Source organism: Schistocerca serialis, chromosome 4 (genome assembly GCF_023864345.2).
Source record: "Schistocerca serialis cubense isolate TAMUIC-IGC-003099 chromosome 4, iqSchSeri2.2, whole genome shotgun sequence".
Taxonomy (NCBI): domain Eukaryota; kingdom Metazoa; phylum Arthropoda; class Insecta; order Orthoptera; family Acrididae; genus Schistocerca; species Schistocerca serialis.
The window spans coordinates 120,699,261-120,713,587 of NC_064641.1; the positions used below are offsets into that span (position 1 = coordinate 120,699,261).

The 14,327-nt window shown below is 40.0% G+C and overlaps 1 protein-coding gene across 3 annotated transcripts in view; it reads left to right on the forward strand.

Annotated features, from left to right (window-relative positions):
* Positions 1-211: 211 nt before the first annotated feature.
* LOC126475245 (DNA topoisomerase 2-alpha-like) overlaps positions 212-14,327 on the forward strand; it is a 171,160-nt gene continuing 157,044 nt past the window's right edge. The window contains exons 1-3 of one of the 3 annotated variants that reach the window (XM_050102936.1): positions 212-250; positions 372-474; positions 11,192-11,369. In XM_050102936.1, the coding sequence (XP_049958893.1) occupies positions 11,207-11,369 (163 nt within the window). In that variant the 5' untranslated portion in view covers positions 212-250; positions 372-474; positions 11,192-11,206. Of the gene's footprint in view, positions 251-371; positions 475-681; positions 794-11,191; positions 11,370-14,327 lie in introns of those variants that run through there. The other 2 variants (XM_050102937.1, XM_050102935.1) reach the window with 2 other exon arrangements.

Here is a 14,327-nt window from a genome sequence, read left to right on the forward strand (position 1 = left end):
CCAGTTTGGGCGTGGAAATTCATTACTCGCCGAACAAAAATTGTATACATATACTGATAGTGACGAATCAGTATTTTTATTTCGTGATATAATAGTGTTTCTCTGACAGATCAAGTGCTTGATCCAACGATCGCTGTATTTTTAGTTTGTTGTCCGTCGAACACTACCCAATCGATTATTCGTTTATGTTGTGGTTTATCTTTGGTGTTTTCATTCACCGAAAATGGTGGCATAGCGGACTTTGTAGTAGGTAATTCTACGTATCTTGTGTGAAAGATATAATAATGCAGCTAATGATGAATTTAGGGTAATTTTCTACTCGCTGATAATTGCTGGATCATATTTTATTAACTATTTTATTCTGTTTTCAGATGTATATTCATTGAGAAAAACCGTTTGACAGACGCTGTGGGTTTGTTGAAGTTCTTGAATGTAAGGGTGATTACCGGTCATAATAAGCAGTTACGCTGTCAGGTACGTGTGAATAATATTTCGTACGCAAAAATAGTAAAGTTGTTAACAAGAAGAAAACTGACGGTGTCTGTGTGTGGATCATGAACTGTCCTTTGATATAAAGCTTCTGGCGTTCTGCAGTAGCCAATGAGGATGCTTGCTTTTGTAGCACGATGTTGATTGGCTGTTTTCAAATCGAAATGGAATTTTGTTGTTGTACATAACGACGTACGGTTTCCGATAGTCAGTCGGACTAGGGTTTGTGCTTATGTTTCTTGGAGAAAAATAATTGGATTTGTACGTTTTTATCAAAATTGTGATCATGTCAGGCCCACTGGTGGTAAGATGAAGATTATGAAATTTTTTAGTTGCAATTTATGATGTCGGTAATGAAATAGTCCATTTTTGTGTTGCGGCGAGTAGCCGTTTCTTCAGTAGCGTTTTTGCCGTTACGGATTATTTTCTATTTGTTATTATTTTCCTTAAGCTAGAAGGAATAGAGACTGAATCTGTGTGATAAGGTCCCCTCATTGTATTTAATTTTAGGTGTTAATTCGTTTTCAGATTACAACCTTATTATTTTGATGATGTCTTGAGTTCTACTCATTTTTACTTTGATTCTTAAATAACAGGTGGAATAATGTCAAATTTTGACGTTTGTTATAAATCGTGTTTGAGCCATTTTTTTGCTGTTTCTTGGCTCACGAAATACCCGTAAAGGTTTTTGATTTAAATAATAACATAAATCGTTACTACGATCGAATCTAAGGAATGAGCGACTTCGTGAAAAAACGAACAGAATGAAAATACATAAATATTTCGTAGTACCTATGATCTAATACCATTCGAAAATTAGTTGTTTTGGAACTCTTTGCTATAGGCGTACCTTTGTGTGCAAACAAAATTAGCGGATTTCAAATCCGGCTTGTGTGTAAGCAACTGCTTCGTTTTACAGTCTCAAGCTAGGAGCTCTGTTCATCGTCGTTGGGTACTTATTTTCACCTCTGTTAAATGTAAATATGTTGCGTAATAATTATTGAGACGAAATTGGGTCAAAAAAAAAATTACATGTGGTATTGCCTGATTTTTACATTTTTGGTTGTGTAAGATCCTTACATTACTACTACACTGTGAGATGGTGCCTTGTAATTTGCAATTAACCAATGTTATTGTGAATTTGATTGCTGAATAAACAGATCTCTTCAATTGTAAAAGTAATTTCGCGCGGAAAAATATCGCAACTATTTAACGTTAATTTGCAGTTACTTTGAATTATCTGTTTTTATGTTGTTGAAATGGATGAAAACATGCCCCTGAAAGTGTGTGTGCCAGTAGTACCAATACAGATCGATGACTCCTTGACATGCTAATCAGTTAGCAATAATAAAACTATTACTCAAGTGTGCTGGAGGGAGACAACATTGTTAACGAAGTTTAGAAGTAAAGTATGTCATTTCAGATGTAAGTGTAGAACACTTGCACTGAAAACTATTGTAACATTCCAGATTTTGTAAAATTTACATAATTTATCGCCTTGAATTTTCACTGTGGCACAGATGTTAATGTTAGGCGTCGCGACCAGTCTACTTATTACAACAACCAGATTTTTCTGCTTTCACATTTGTTGACTTCGCCAACTCTCAACCAGTCACCTTACAACATAACATAGACCTTGGGTTATGTCTGTCAACACAATCAAGATTTCAGGTGAGATCCAATATGTAACTTTAGCTGCAAATTTTACTTTGTTCTGGCCTTCACTTCAAATACAGGTTTCATATAAGTCTTCGTGCTGGTCCATCCTATACATACCTGCTTACTGCAGTCATGTCTTGCCCTTTCTCCAGAATGTTTACTATCCACACTTCCCTCTGTTACTGAATTGACAGTTTGCTCATGCGTCAAGATGTGCCTTGTCATCTGATGTGTTCTTTTAGTCAAATTGTCGGAAATTTATTTTCTTCCCAGTTCAATTCAGTAATCGTTAGTTAACCTATCCATCTAATTTTAACTGGTATCACCATGATTCAGTTAAATTGCTGAACATTGTATCATTCATGAAGCCACATCTTGTAATACAGCAATGTGTCCTAATACCATTACAATTAGTAAAGAGAGAATATTGAGATATGAAGAAAATTAAACTGCGAAGTCTTCTCTGTGCGTGTCCTGTATTCAGTGTAGTAATCTTTGAGGTTGGGCGTGTTAAATATATTTCATTTTCCTACATGTAAGATAATGTTGCTTGGTTTCTGTCGGAGCCAGTGTTCTCAATTTTTGGCATGAATGACTGGAACAATGTCTCTCTTCTCATTAGCATGCCAAAGAACAGTAAGATTTGTTACTTGTAGAATATAATTTTATTCTGCTTGCAGACCTGCTACAGGCAGCTAAAACTCTCGATATGCTTTGGAGTAGTAGTTGTTGTTGTTGTAATTTCCTGGCAGATTAAAACTGTGAGCTGGGCCGAGACTCGAATCTGGGACTTAAGCCTTTCGTGGGCAAGTGCTCTACCAAGCATCTGTGAAGTTTGGAAAGTAAGAAACGAGATACTGGCAGAATTGTAGCTATGAGTGCGGGTCGTGAGTCGGCAGAGCATTTGCTCGCGAAAGGCAAAAGTCCAGAGTTCGAGTTTCGGTCCGGCACAAAGTTTTAATCTGCCAGGAAGTTTCATATCCGTGCATAGTCCGCTGCAGAGTGAAAATTTCTTTTTGGAACATTATCGTGGTATACACTATTTAATGTAAATAGATGCATGAGAATTTGTTTGTTTTTTAAGGCCACATAAAAGAAAAATTTTATTGGGAAATAGTAGCTTCGCTAATACCATCGCCTTGGGGCCACACCCGTTAGACATGCAAGAACAGACGCAATGGTCCCTTTGTACTGGTTCCCAAGCCTGAATTGGATTGCCTTGTCTTGTCAGATTTCCAAGCCTGTTACATGGTTTCTAATCAGCTTCCGAGGCAAAGTGTTTGAGTGCGATGTTCCTATGCCTACTGGTCGGTTTATCAGGTTTGCAAGACTGAGCTTGTGTTACTATAGACTCAGCCTGAATTTTTCTTCAGTATTGAATAAAGTTTGCTCTGGGAATGTGTTCTGGGACCCAGTCAATGTTTCAGATGGATCGGATATGTTGGTGATAATACGCTGGTTGGGAACCTAGCAATAGTCTTTTCTATCTGTCCTATAGGATGGATGTGTGGGACCCTCCGGATCCACATTGTGGTCTTCAGTCTGTAGACTTGTTTGATTCAGCTCTCCGTGCTACTGTATCCTGTGCTAGACTCTTAATCTCCGAATAACTAGGCCTACTGCAATCTACATCCCTCTGAATCTGCTGGCTGTTTTCATCTCTTAGTCTCCATCTACAATTTTTACCCCTTCGCACTTCCCTCCAGTACTTAATTGGTGATCCCTTGATGTCTCAGAATGTGTCCTGTCCAACAATACCTTCTTTTGGTCAAGTTGTGCCACAAATTTCTTCCCATTTCCATTCAGTACCTCCTCATTAGTTACATGATCAATCCTTCTAATCTTTAACATTATTCTTTAGCACCACATTTCAAAAGCTTCTATTCTCTTCTTGTCTAACCTGTTTATCAATCATGTTTCACTTCCATACATGGCTACACTTCAGCAAATACCTTCAGAAAAGACTTCCTAACACTTAAATCAACAAAATCTTCTTCAGAAATGCTTTTCTTCCCATTACCAGTTTCCATTTTATATCCCATCTGCTTAGGCCATCACAAGTTATTTTGGTGCCCAAATAGCAAAACTGATCTACTACTTTTTGTTCCCTAATCTAATTCCCTTAGCATCACATGATTTAATTTGACTTTGTTCCATTGTCCTTGTTTTGCTTTTGATGATGATCATCTTACATCCTCCTTTCAAGACAGTGTCGATTCTGTTCAACTGCTCTTCCAAGTCCTTTGCTGTCTCTGGTATAATTACAATACCATCGGCAAACTTTAAAGCTTTTATTTTTTTCCTGAACTTTAATTCGTACTCCAGATTTTTCTTTGGTTTCCTTTACTGCTTATTCAATCTATAGACTGAATAACATCGGGGATAGGCTACAAACCTGTCCCACTCCCTTCTCAACCATTGCTTTCCTTTCATGCTCCTCAACTCTTGTATTTGCTGTCTGGTTTCTGTAGAAATTGTAAATAGCCTTTCGCTCCCTGTATTTTACCCCTGGCACCTTCAGAATTTAAAAGACAGAATTCCAGTCAACAGTGTCAAAAGCTTTCCCTAAATCTACAAATGCTATAACTATGGGCTTGCGTTTCTGTAACCTACCTTCTAATAGAACTTGTAGGGTCAGTGTTGCCTCACGTGTTCCTACTGTTCTCAAGAATCCAAAATGATCTTTCCCAACATCAGCTTGTATCAGTTTTTCCATTCTTCTATAAAAAAAAAAATCAGGTTAGTATTTTGTAACCATAACTCATTAAACTGGTAGTTCAGTAATTTTCACATCAGTCAACAACTGCTATCTTTGGAATTGAAATTATTACAATCTTACATTATTTTTGAAGTAAGAGGGTATTTCGGCTGTCTGGTACATCTTACACACCAGGTGAGAGAGTTTTGTCATGGCGGGCTCAAAGATATCAGTGGTTTGACTTGATCTTTCAGACCTCTGTCAAAGTCTTCTCACTGTATCGTGTCTCCCAACTCATCATCTACATCCCCTTTCCTTTTAGTAATATTCCCATCAAGTTCATCTGCTTCTATAGATCCTCATACACTGGTTTTTAACACTTCCTGTCACAGAGTTTTTAATTGTTTGTATTCTCTTTCACCTGTTGCATTTGCTCCATTTTTATGTTTTCACCTTTCATCAGTTAAATACAATATCTCTTGTGTCGTTTAAGCATTTCTATTAGGCATTGATCAAACACCGGAAAATCCAGGATGAAATGTAACAATATTATGAAAAGGAACGTTGTTACTCATCATATAGTGGAGATGCTGAATCACAAATAGGCACAACAAAAAGACACTCGTAATATAAAACACACACACAGTGTGGCTTCAGCTGCCAGAGGCTGCAGTGTGTGTGTGTGTGTGTGTGTGTGTGTGTGTGTTTTATGGACAAAGGCCTTATTCCTTGTTGGCTGAAAGCTTATGCTATGACATTCTTTTCGTTGTGGCAATCTGCGACTCTACTAGGCCTTGTCTTTTTACGTATTTGGTCTTCTGCTGCCTTCACTATTTCATCTCTTCTTCTACTGTATTCCTTTCTCCTTTCAGCATAACTAGTCCCATCTTTTCTAATTCCTTAACGTTTAATCTATAGTGCACAACCAATAAATTGTGGTCAGGGTCCATGTCTGCCTCTGGAAATGCCTTAAAATTTAAAATCCGATTCCTAAATCTCTGTCTTATCATTGTATTATCAATCTGAAACCTTTCAACGTCACCAGGTCTCTCCGTTGTGTACAACCTTCTATATGATTCTTAAGCCAAGTGTTGGCGATGATAAAATTATGCGCTGTGCAAAATTCTCCCAGGCAGCTTCCTCTTTCATTCCTTTCCCGAGTCCATATTCTTCTACATTTTCCATTTGTACTCTTTTACACTCCGTTGTTGTCTGCCAATACTAGGGCAGACATGATGCAAATTATTGCTCAGCTACCTGCTCCATTTTTGTTGACTGGAGACTTCAATGCTCACCATCCCCTCTGGGGCTCTCCAGCATCTTGCCCGAGATGCGCCATGTTAGCAGACCTTTTCAACCACCTCAATCTTGTCTGCCTCAATACTGGTGCCTCTACTTTTCTTTCGGACACAACTCACACCTATTCCCATTTAGACCTCTCTATATGTACTACCCCACTTGCATGTCGGTTTGAGTGGTACGCTCTTTCTGATACGTATTCGAGCGACCACTTCCCTTGTGTTATCCATCTCCTGCATCATACCCCATCTCCATGCTCAACTAGTTAGAACATCTCCAAAGCAGACTGGGGGCTCTTCTCTTCCAGGGCGACATTTCAGGATCAAAACTTCGCAAGCTGTGATAGTCAGGTCGCACACCTCACGGAAGTCATTCTCACTGCTGCTGCATATTCCATCGCTCATATTACTTCTTCTCCACGTTGCGTACCGGTCCCCTGGTGGACCACAGCATTTAGAGACGCTATACATGCTTGTCGACGTGCCACCCTACGAGGGCGAATTGTATTAATTATAAACGATTGTGTGCGCAGTGTCGTCGTGTTATTAAAGAAAGCAAGAAAGCCAGCTGGGCTGCTTTCAGAAGCTCCTTAAACAGTTTTACTCCTTCTTCTGTTGTCTGGGGTAGCCTGTGCCGGCTATCTGGCACTAAGGTCCACTCAGCAGTTTCTGGCTTGACGGTCGCGAATGACGTCCTTGTGGCCCTTGAGGATGTCTCCAATGCCTTCGACCGATTTTTCGCAGAGGTTTTGAGCTCTGCTCATTACCACCCTGCCTGCCTCTCCTGAAAACAGGCAGAGGAGGCAAGGCCACCTAACTTCCGCTCGTCGAGTCATGAAAGTTATAATGTCTCATTCACCATGCGGGAACTCGAAAGTGCACTTGCCCAGTCACAGTCCTCTGCTCCGGGGCCCGATTCTATTCATATTCAGATGCTGAAGAACCTTCCTCCTGCGCGTAAAAGTTTTCTTCTTCGTACTTATAATCGCACCTGGATTGAGGGTCATGTTCCCACATGCTGGAGCGAATCTATTGTTGTCCCGATTCCTAAGCCGGGGAAGGACAAGCACTTAGCCTTCCAGTTATCCACCCATTTCCCTTACCAGTTGTTTCTGTAAGGTGATGGAACGAATGGTTAACTCTAGTTTGGTTTGGCTGCTTGAATCTCGACGCCTACTTACCAATGTACAATGTGGATTTCATAGGTGTCGCTCTGCTGTTGACCAACTGGTTACCTTGTCGACCTTCATTATGAATACCTTCTTGCGAAAGTGCCAGACAGTGTCTGTGTTCTTTGATTTGGAGAAGGCTTACGACACCTGTTCTAGGGCGGGCATTCTCCGCACCATGCATACATGGGGCTTCGCGGTTGCCTCCCTCTTTTTATTCATGCATTTTTAATGGATCGAAAGTTCAGGGTACGTGTGGGTTCTGTCCTGTCTGACGCCTTTCGCCAGGAGAATGGGTGCCACAGGGCTCAGTTTTGAGCGTCGCTCTTTTCGCCATAGCTATCAATCCAGTAATGGATTGCCTCTCATCTGATGTATCAGGCTCCCTTTCCGTGGACGATTTTACCATCTACTGCAGCACACAGCATACGTTTCCTGAAGTGCTGTCTTCAGCGTTGTCTTGACCGTCTTTACTCCTGGAGTGTCGCCAATGGCTTCAGTTTTTCTGCCGAGAAGACGGTCTGTATTAACTTCCGGCACTACAAAGAGTTTCTCCCACCGTGCTTACATCTCTGTCCCGTTGCTCTCCCATTCGTGGAGACAACAAAATTTTTAGGTCTTACATTTGACAGGAAACTTAGCTGGTCTCCACATGTGTCATATTTGGCTGCCCGTTGTACCCGTTCCCTAAATGTCCTCCGTGTTGTCAGCGGTACATCGTGGGGAGCGGATCGCACCGTCCTACTTCGCCTGTATCGGTTGATCGTCCGCTCAAAGCTGGATTATGGGAGCTTTGTATAGTCCTCTGCACGGCTGTTCATCATACGCCGCCTCAACTCTATACAACATCGGGGGCTACGTCTTGCGATTGGAGCGTTCTATACTAGCCCCATCGAGAGTCTTCATGTTGAAGCTGGTGAATTGCCACTAACCTACTGGCGCGATATACTGCTTTGTCAGTATGCCTGTCGGCTATTATCAATGCCCGACCACCCGTCTTATCGTTCCTTTTTTGACGACTCTCTTGACTGTCAATACGGGTTGTTGTATCTGCCCTGCTACCCCCTGGAGTTCACTTTCGTCGCCTCCTTCAGCAACTTGATTTTCCACTTCCTGCACCCTTTAGAGTGGGCGAGAGCCAAACGCCACCTTGGCTCCAGGCTCAGGTTCGCGTTCACCTTGACCTCAGCCCGCTCCCAATGGAGGTTACCCCAGCTTCGGTATACCGCTTGCGGTTTGTCGAACTTTGAAGTTCATTAATACAATCTTCATTTATACAGATGGCTCTAAGAACAATGACGGTGTCGGGTGTTCTTTTATTGTCGGGGCACGCATTTTCAAATACCAGCTCCATGGCCATTGTTCGGTGTTCACAGCTGAGCTATTTGCTCTCTATCAGGCTGTTCTTTGCATCCGCCGCCACCAACATTCTGCTTATGTCATCTGCTCTGATTCCCTGAGCGCCATCCAGAGCCTCAATGATCCGTATCCGGTTCACCCTTTCATGCACCGGATTCAATGCTCTCTTCAGCAGCTGGCGGACAACGGTTCTCCGGTTACCTTTATGAGGGTTCCAGGCCATGTCGGTATGAACGAAGCTTCTTGTTGTGTACCTTCATCTGATTTTGCGCGGTGTCATTTGTCAGCGCATTTTATCGCTGTGGCGTGCCGATTGGTCTACACTTACTGAAAACAAGTTTCGGACCTTGAAACCTCTCCCCACGGCTTGGACGACCTCTTCACGCCCTTCTCGGTGGGAGGAGGTCGTTATGTGGGCAGTTGCTGATGGTACGCCACATTTTAACGTCCTGTCCGAAGTTTAACACACTGCGCATTGATCTTGGCCTGCCATGTACTCTGAATGAAATTTTAGCTAATGACCCAGGAGCAGCTGCTCGCGTTCTTCGTTTTATCCACTTGCCAAACCTGTCTAAGGACATTTGATTATGCTGTTTTCTTTTAATCCCTTGCCTGTTAATGTGCCTTTTATAGTGTTCTCCTTTTTAGTTGCTGTTTTAACATTGTGCCTCGCAGTGCATTTATAATTTAGTCTGGGCGCTAAAGACCACTGTAGTTGTGCGCCCTAAAAAAAAAAAAATTGCCAGAAATCCTACAGGGCAGGATTCAAAGGGCACAGGTAGGTAAGTACCAAGTGGTAAAGGAAATGAGACTTACTGTCAGTCTTGCAGGATCATCAGAATATGGCTTTATCAGTGTGTAAAGCTTATATGTACATCTTGCACTAGAAAAGGGTTTTGTGAAAATTATAGATAATGCCAGTTATCATTCAAGAAAAAAGAAGAAAATTCGTAATTTAGATACAAAGACGGAAGAAATTGCAGAAGAGAGCAACAGTTTGTTTCGAGCACTATACAGAATGCAGAGATGTTGGAGGAAGTCAAGCACCTTTACAAAACATTTTAGCAGGACAGTTTTACAGCAGAAATGGGCCATAAAGTGGTGCATCTGCCCTTTATTACTGCCAATTTAACTGATAGAAAAGTACGGGTCCTAGTGAAACAAAAGGTTGCATCCAGAAATTACACATTCAGAATGAAAGATGTACAAAATTTACTTGAGGAAGCCATTGGTGATGTTGTGGAAGACAGGATTAAGTAAGTACACTACACTGAAAATCTACCAGAAAACTACTTTTTATACAAAGGCATCTGAGAAAATGTCATTAAAAACATTGTCATTGTTTCAAATTACTCCTTGGATATTGGGTCTTCAGAATAGGATAACTGGTCAACCATAAACATGCTACATTTTGCGTTTCTAGTTCATTTCCTTCAGCAAAGCTGTAAACACTATTTGCTGTTCCTTCTATCTGCTTTCCTGTCATATGTGCCCCCCTCCCTCCATCCCTCCCCCCTTTTCTGAAAAATTAATCAATGAGTGGCAGAACAGCCACCATGCATACACTGCCTCTCCCAATGTTTGCCGTTGTTACTTTAGAGAAGCAGAGGACCTGTGTTTTGTGTTCTGTCCTTAGGTTAAAAGTAACTTGCAAAATTAAAGAATTTTTAAAGATTCGCGTAGTCAAAACTGAAGTAGTTTCATAATTTAACAGATGAGCACTAATAATTGTATTTCACTCCAATACAGATTCTAAAATCACATAAGAATACATTAGTATGGAGGGGCTGCAGTTTCACTATAATGTTTTGTAAACATTTTCCTGGCATATGGCTCACAGCCATAATAAATTGTTTAAAATATCTCCCTGTCCACTTCTGTCTATAAAATTGTTACTGCAGTGTATTGTCTGCAGGTTTCAGGGGTCATATTTTCAAGTGAGCACTGTTTAATACATTATGCACACTTTGTCTAGTTGCTTAGTGTTGACTTGCACTGGCTGTAGGCCTCTGATGTGATGACTAATTGTGCTGTGAGGCCACTAGTAGGGGAAACATGCAGAGAAGGTACCTCCAGCTGCCAGTTTCTCTGCTCTTTGGTATAGTGAAATGTCACATTTATTCCTAGAACGTAAAAATATCTATGTTGTTGCATCTTAAGTGGATAATTACCAACTTTCCTTAGAAGAAAAACTGCTTTTTAACATATTGGAGTATTGAACTAAGATATTAAGAGCATTCATAATTCTGCACAATATCTGCTGTTTTTAGCTAACAGTGTTATAATGAAGTACTCTTTTAATTTATTTTGTATTTCTCACACTTGATAAAATGCTAAAGGAAACTAGTGCATTATATGAACAGAATTAATGACTCTCACCAGACTCTCTAACAGTTATAATGGAAACCATACCAATAGCTCCTATGGATTAATATGATAGAATCAAGGAAGTGAAAACAATTACCATTACTGTAGAGCATATGGGGTCTTGTGTGAAACTGTCATCACTTATTTTTCAGGACTGTTTTTCAAAGATGAATGCTGCAGCAAATGAAATGCAGAATGGCTCTGCTGACATGGCTGGTGGTGATGCACCACCTGCCCCGAAAAAGAATGTAAAGAACCTAACTGTGGAGAAAATATACCAAAAGAAGTCTCAGTTAGAGCATGTATTACTGCGGCCAGATACTTACATTGGTTTGTATATAATATATTTTGCCTTGAGTGTTATTTTTATTATATATAACTCAGTTGGAGGGAATGCCCAGTTTATGATCTCCAATAAATTTAATGCTACTTTGGAATAAAAAGATAGTGTATAATTTTCTGGAGATAAAAGAGAACACTAACACAGTCAAAGATTTTGTCTTGTGTCAGTGAATATTACTATCCTGTAACTTGTTGGATAATCCAGTTTTTGAGATGAGATTTAACTGTTAATTCAAATGTGAAAGAATCAACAGAGAAAATTGAGTATAACATTTTTATGTTAATTAACAGATGTTTCACAGAGGGCATCCTTGTAATTTCTATTTTTCAAAAATGTGTAATTATTAAATTTGGCACACTGACAGCAGATGTTAGAGAAGATGGAATTGGATGGTATCATATACAAGGAAAACCACATTGTTAAAGAGTATGGGTTCTGATAAGTGTACCACTATCGGTTGCATAAATAACCTGAGTACTTAATTTAAACAGTGGAAACTACAGGTTGGAGTATAGTATCAACTGTATAGGAAAATATATATTGCTACTTACTGTAAAGATGACACTTTGTTTGAGGCGAACATAATTAAGAGACACTTAAACATAAGCTTTTGGCCACAGCCTTTGTCAGAAAATGAGAAACACACACATTTAATTCATACAAGCAAGGGCACCTGATGTACACATGACCTGACTATCTGATTTTATTTGTGTAATTTTATTTGCTGGTATCACGTGGCACAGTTGTGTGGTGTGTTACCTCTTACACAAAAAATGTGCATTGTGTAGTATAGATTTATAAGAATTACGTGGAGTTTACACACATTATTCTGGATTTATGAAATTTTGTGAGAACTAACAGATGCCAGAAATGTCTGCCACGATATTTAGGTACAGAGTCTTCTGACCATTTGAAGAAGATATCAGGTATGTTGTTAAACTATTAACAAAAATGAGGCAGGAGACAACTCGCTTGCTCATTAGTAATAGTGCGGCTGATGTGTGTAATAGCTCAGGATATTTATAGACTTTAAGTGTTCTCCCCCCCCCCCCCCCCCTTTCACACGGGCCCGCACATCGCATGCACACCTTTATTCGAAATAAAAATGAAATTGTTTCATTTTAAACAATGGAAAATCAGGGATAGAACATAACAATATTTTGAAAAGGACAGTTGCTACTTACCATATAGCGAAGATGCTTACTTGCAGTTAGACACGACAACAAGACTGTCAGAAAGTGAACTTTTGGACAAAGGCCTTGTTGGCAGAAAGCTCACTTTCAGAAAGTCTTTTTGTTCCTATCTGCGACTCAGCCCCTCCACTATATGGTGAGCAGCAACTATCCTTTCCATAGTATTGTTACTTCTTTGTAAAACTTGTTACAGCTAAGTTCCATATTACAGTAAAACAGCCGTTTACATAGAAGAGTCACTAGCATGTAACAATATATTATTGTTAACCCTTAATTAGTATGGAGTGTCTCTTGAGACCACTATGATTTTTTTCTCTCGTAATATTTCATACACCCCTGTGAAATGAAATCTTTCTGTGTACCTTCCTATTGGTTGACAAGCTACATGTGCCAGAAAACTTGCATTGTTGCTAGTTTCTTTTTTATGGGTCTTGAGAGGTCTCTCAGACATAACCTTTTGTGCGCGCGGCATCATCCCGTTGAATGCTATCGGTTCTCCATTGCGGGGAAAGCTGGACCTTGTATGGAACATGTTTGCATAAGATGGATGTGGATGTTCAACATCTCGGTGAATCCTCGGACGAAAACTTTGATCATGGACATAATGACAAGACACTAATTCAGAGCAGGAAACAAAGTTATGAAGATGTGACAGCTGATGGTGGTGGAAAAGGTTACTTCTTTTGTAAGAACAAATGTTTTCGCTGGAGAAAGCAGCAGCCGCCAGCTAACATAAGAACAAGGCAACACAACATCTTGCAACTTCCTGAACTGCAACAGACAGTGAAAGTCTCAAGAAAACACTGCTGTTTTGGAGGTATGGAAACTGTTCTTTACCCAAGATATTCTAGATGAAATCATCCAATGAACAAATCTGAAAATATCTAAGCTTAGAGCACATTGAAAATACATAGAGAAATATTACATATGACAACTGGTACTCATCAGTAGACCTAGTCAATGAATTTTCAAAGAAAGGTCTCGCATACATTGGCACGCTGAAAAGAAATAAAACGGTGACGCCACAGCAGTTTCTACCTGATAAAAGAACGAGGTGTGAAGACAACTGTTTATGGTTTTACAGAAGAAAATGACACTGGTTTCCTCTGTCCCCAAGAAGTCAGAAGCTGCAATACTGATCTCTTTTATGGACCATGCAGTAAACAATGAACCTGTATCAGGAAAACCAGAGATCATCATGTTTTATAACACGACAAAATATGGCGTGGACTGTCTCAACCAAAGGTGTGCATCTTATTCATCAAGCTTGTGTACGAGAAGATGGCCTTTGGCCATTTTCTTCACATTAGTGGATGTTGCTTGTAGTGTGAATTCTTGTGTGGTGCATCAAGCTTGTCCAAAGGCAGAAGTAAAAACGAGATTGATCTTCATGAAGACTCTAGCAAGAGATCGGGCCGAGCCTCATGTGAAGCATAGACCTTCTATAGAACACTTGCCACCGTCAGAAGAATACTTCTCATACAAGATGAGCCGTAGCAAACGAACAATTCGTAAAACAAAAAATGTGCACTATACCTTATGCCCTCCTCATCTGAAGAGGAAAACAAGATTTCTGTCAACAGTGTAGTCTTCTGATTTGTTTGGAGTGTTCTAGGAAGATCTGCATGACATACATACTAGTTGAAAGTGATTGAAATGAGATTCAGAACTTCACAAGACTACATAATTAATTTGTAAAATGTGGCGAAATTTTTCCCTTTATTAAATTGTGGAGTGCAATAACCAGTCTAT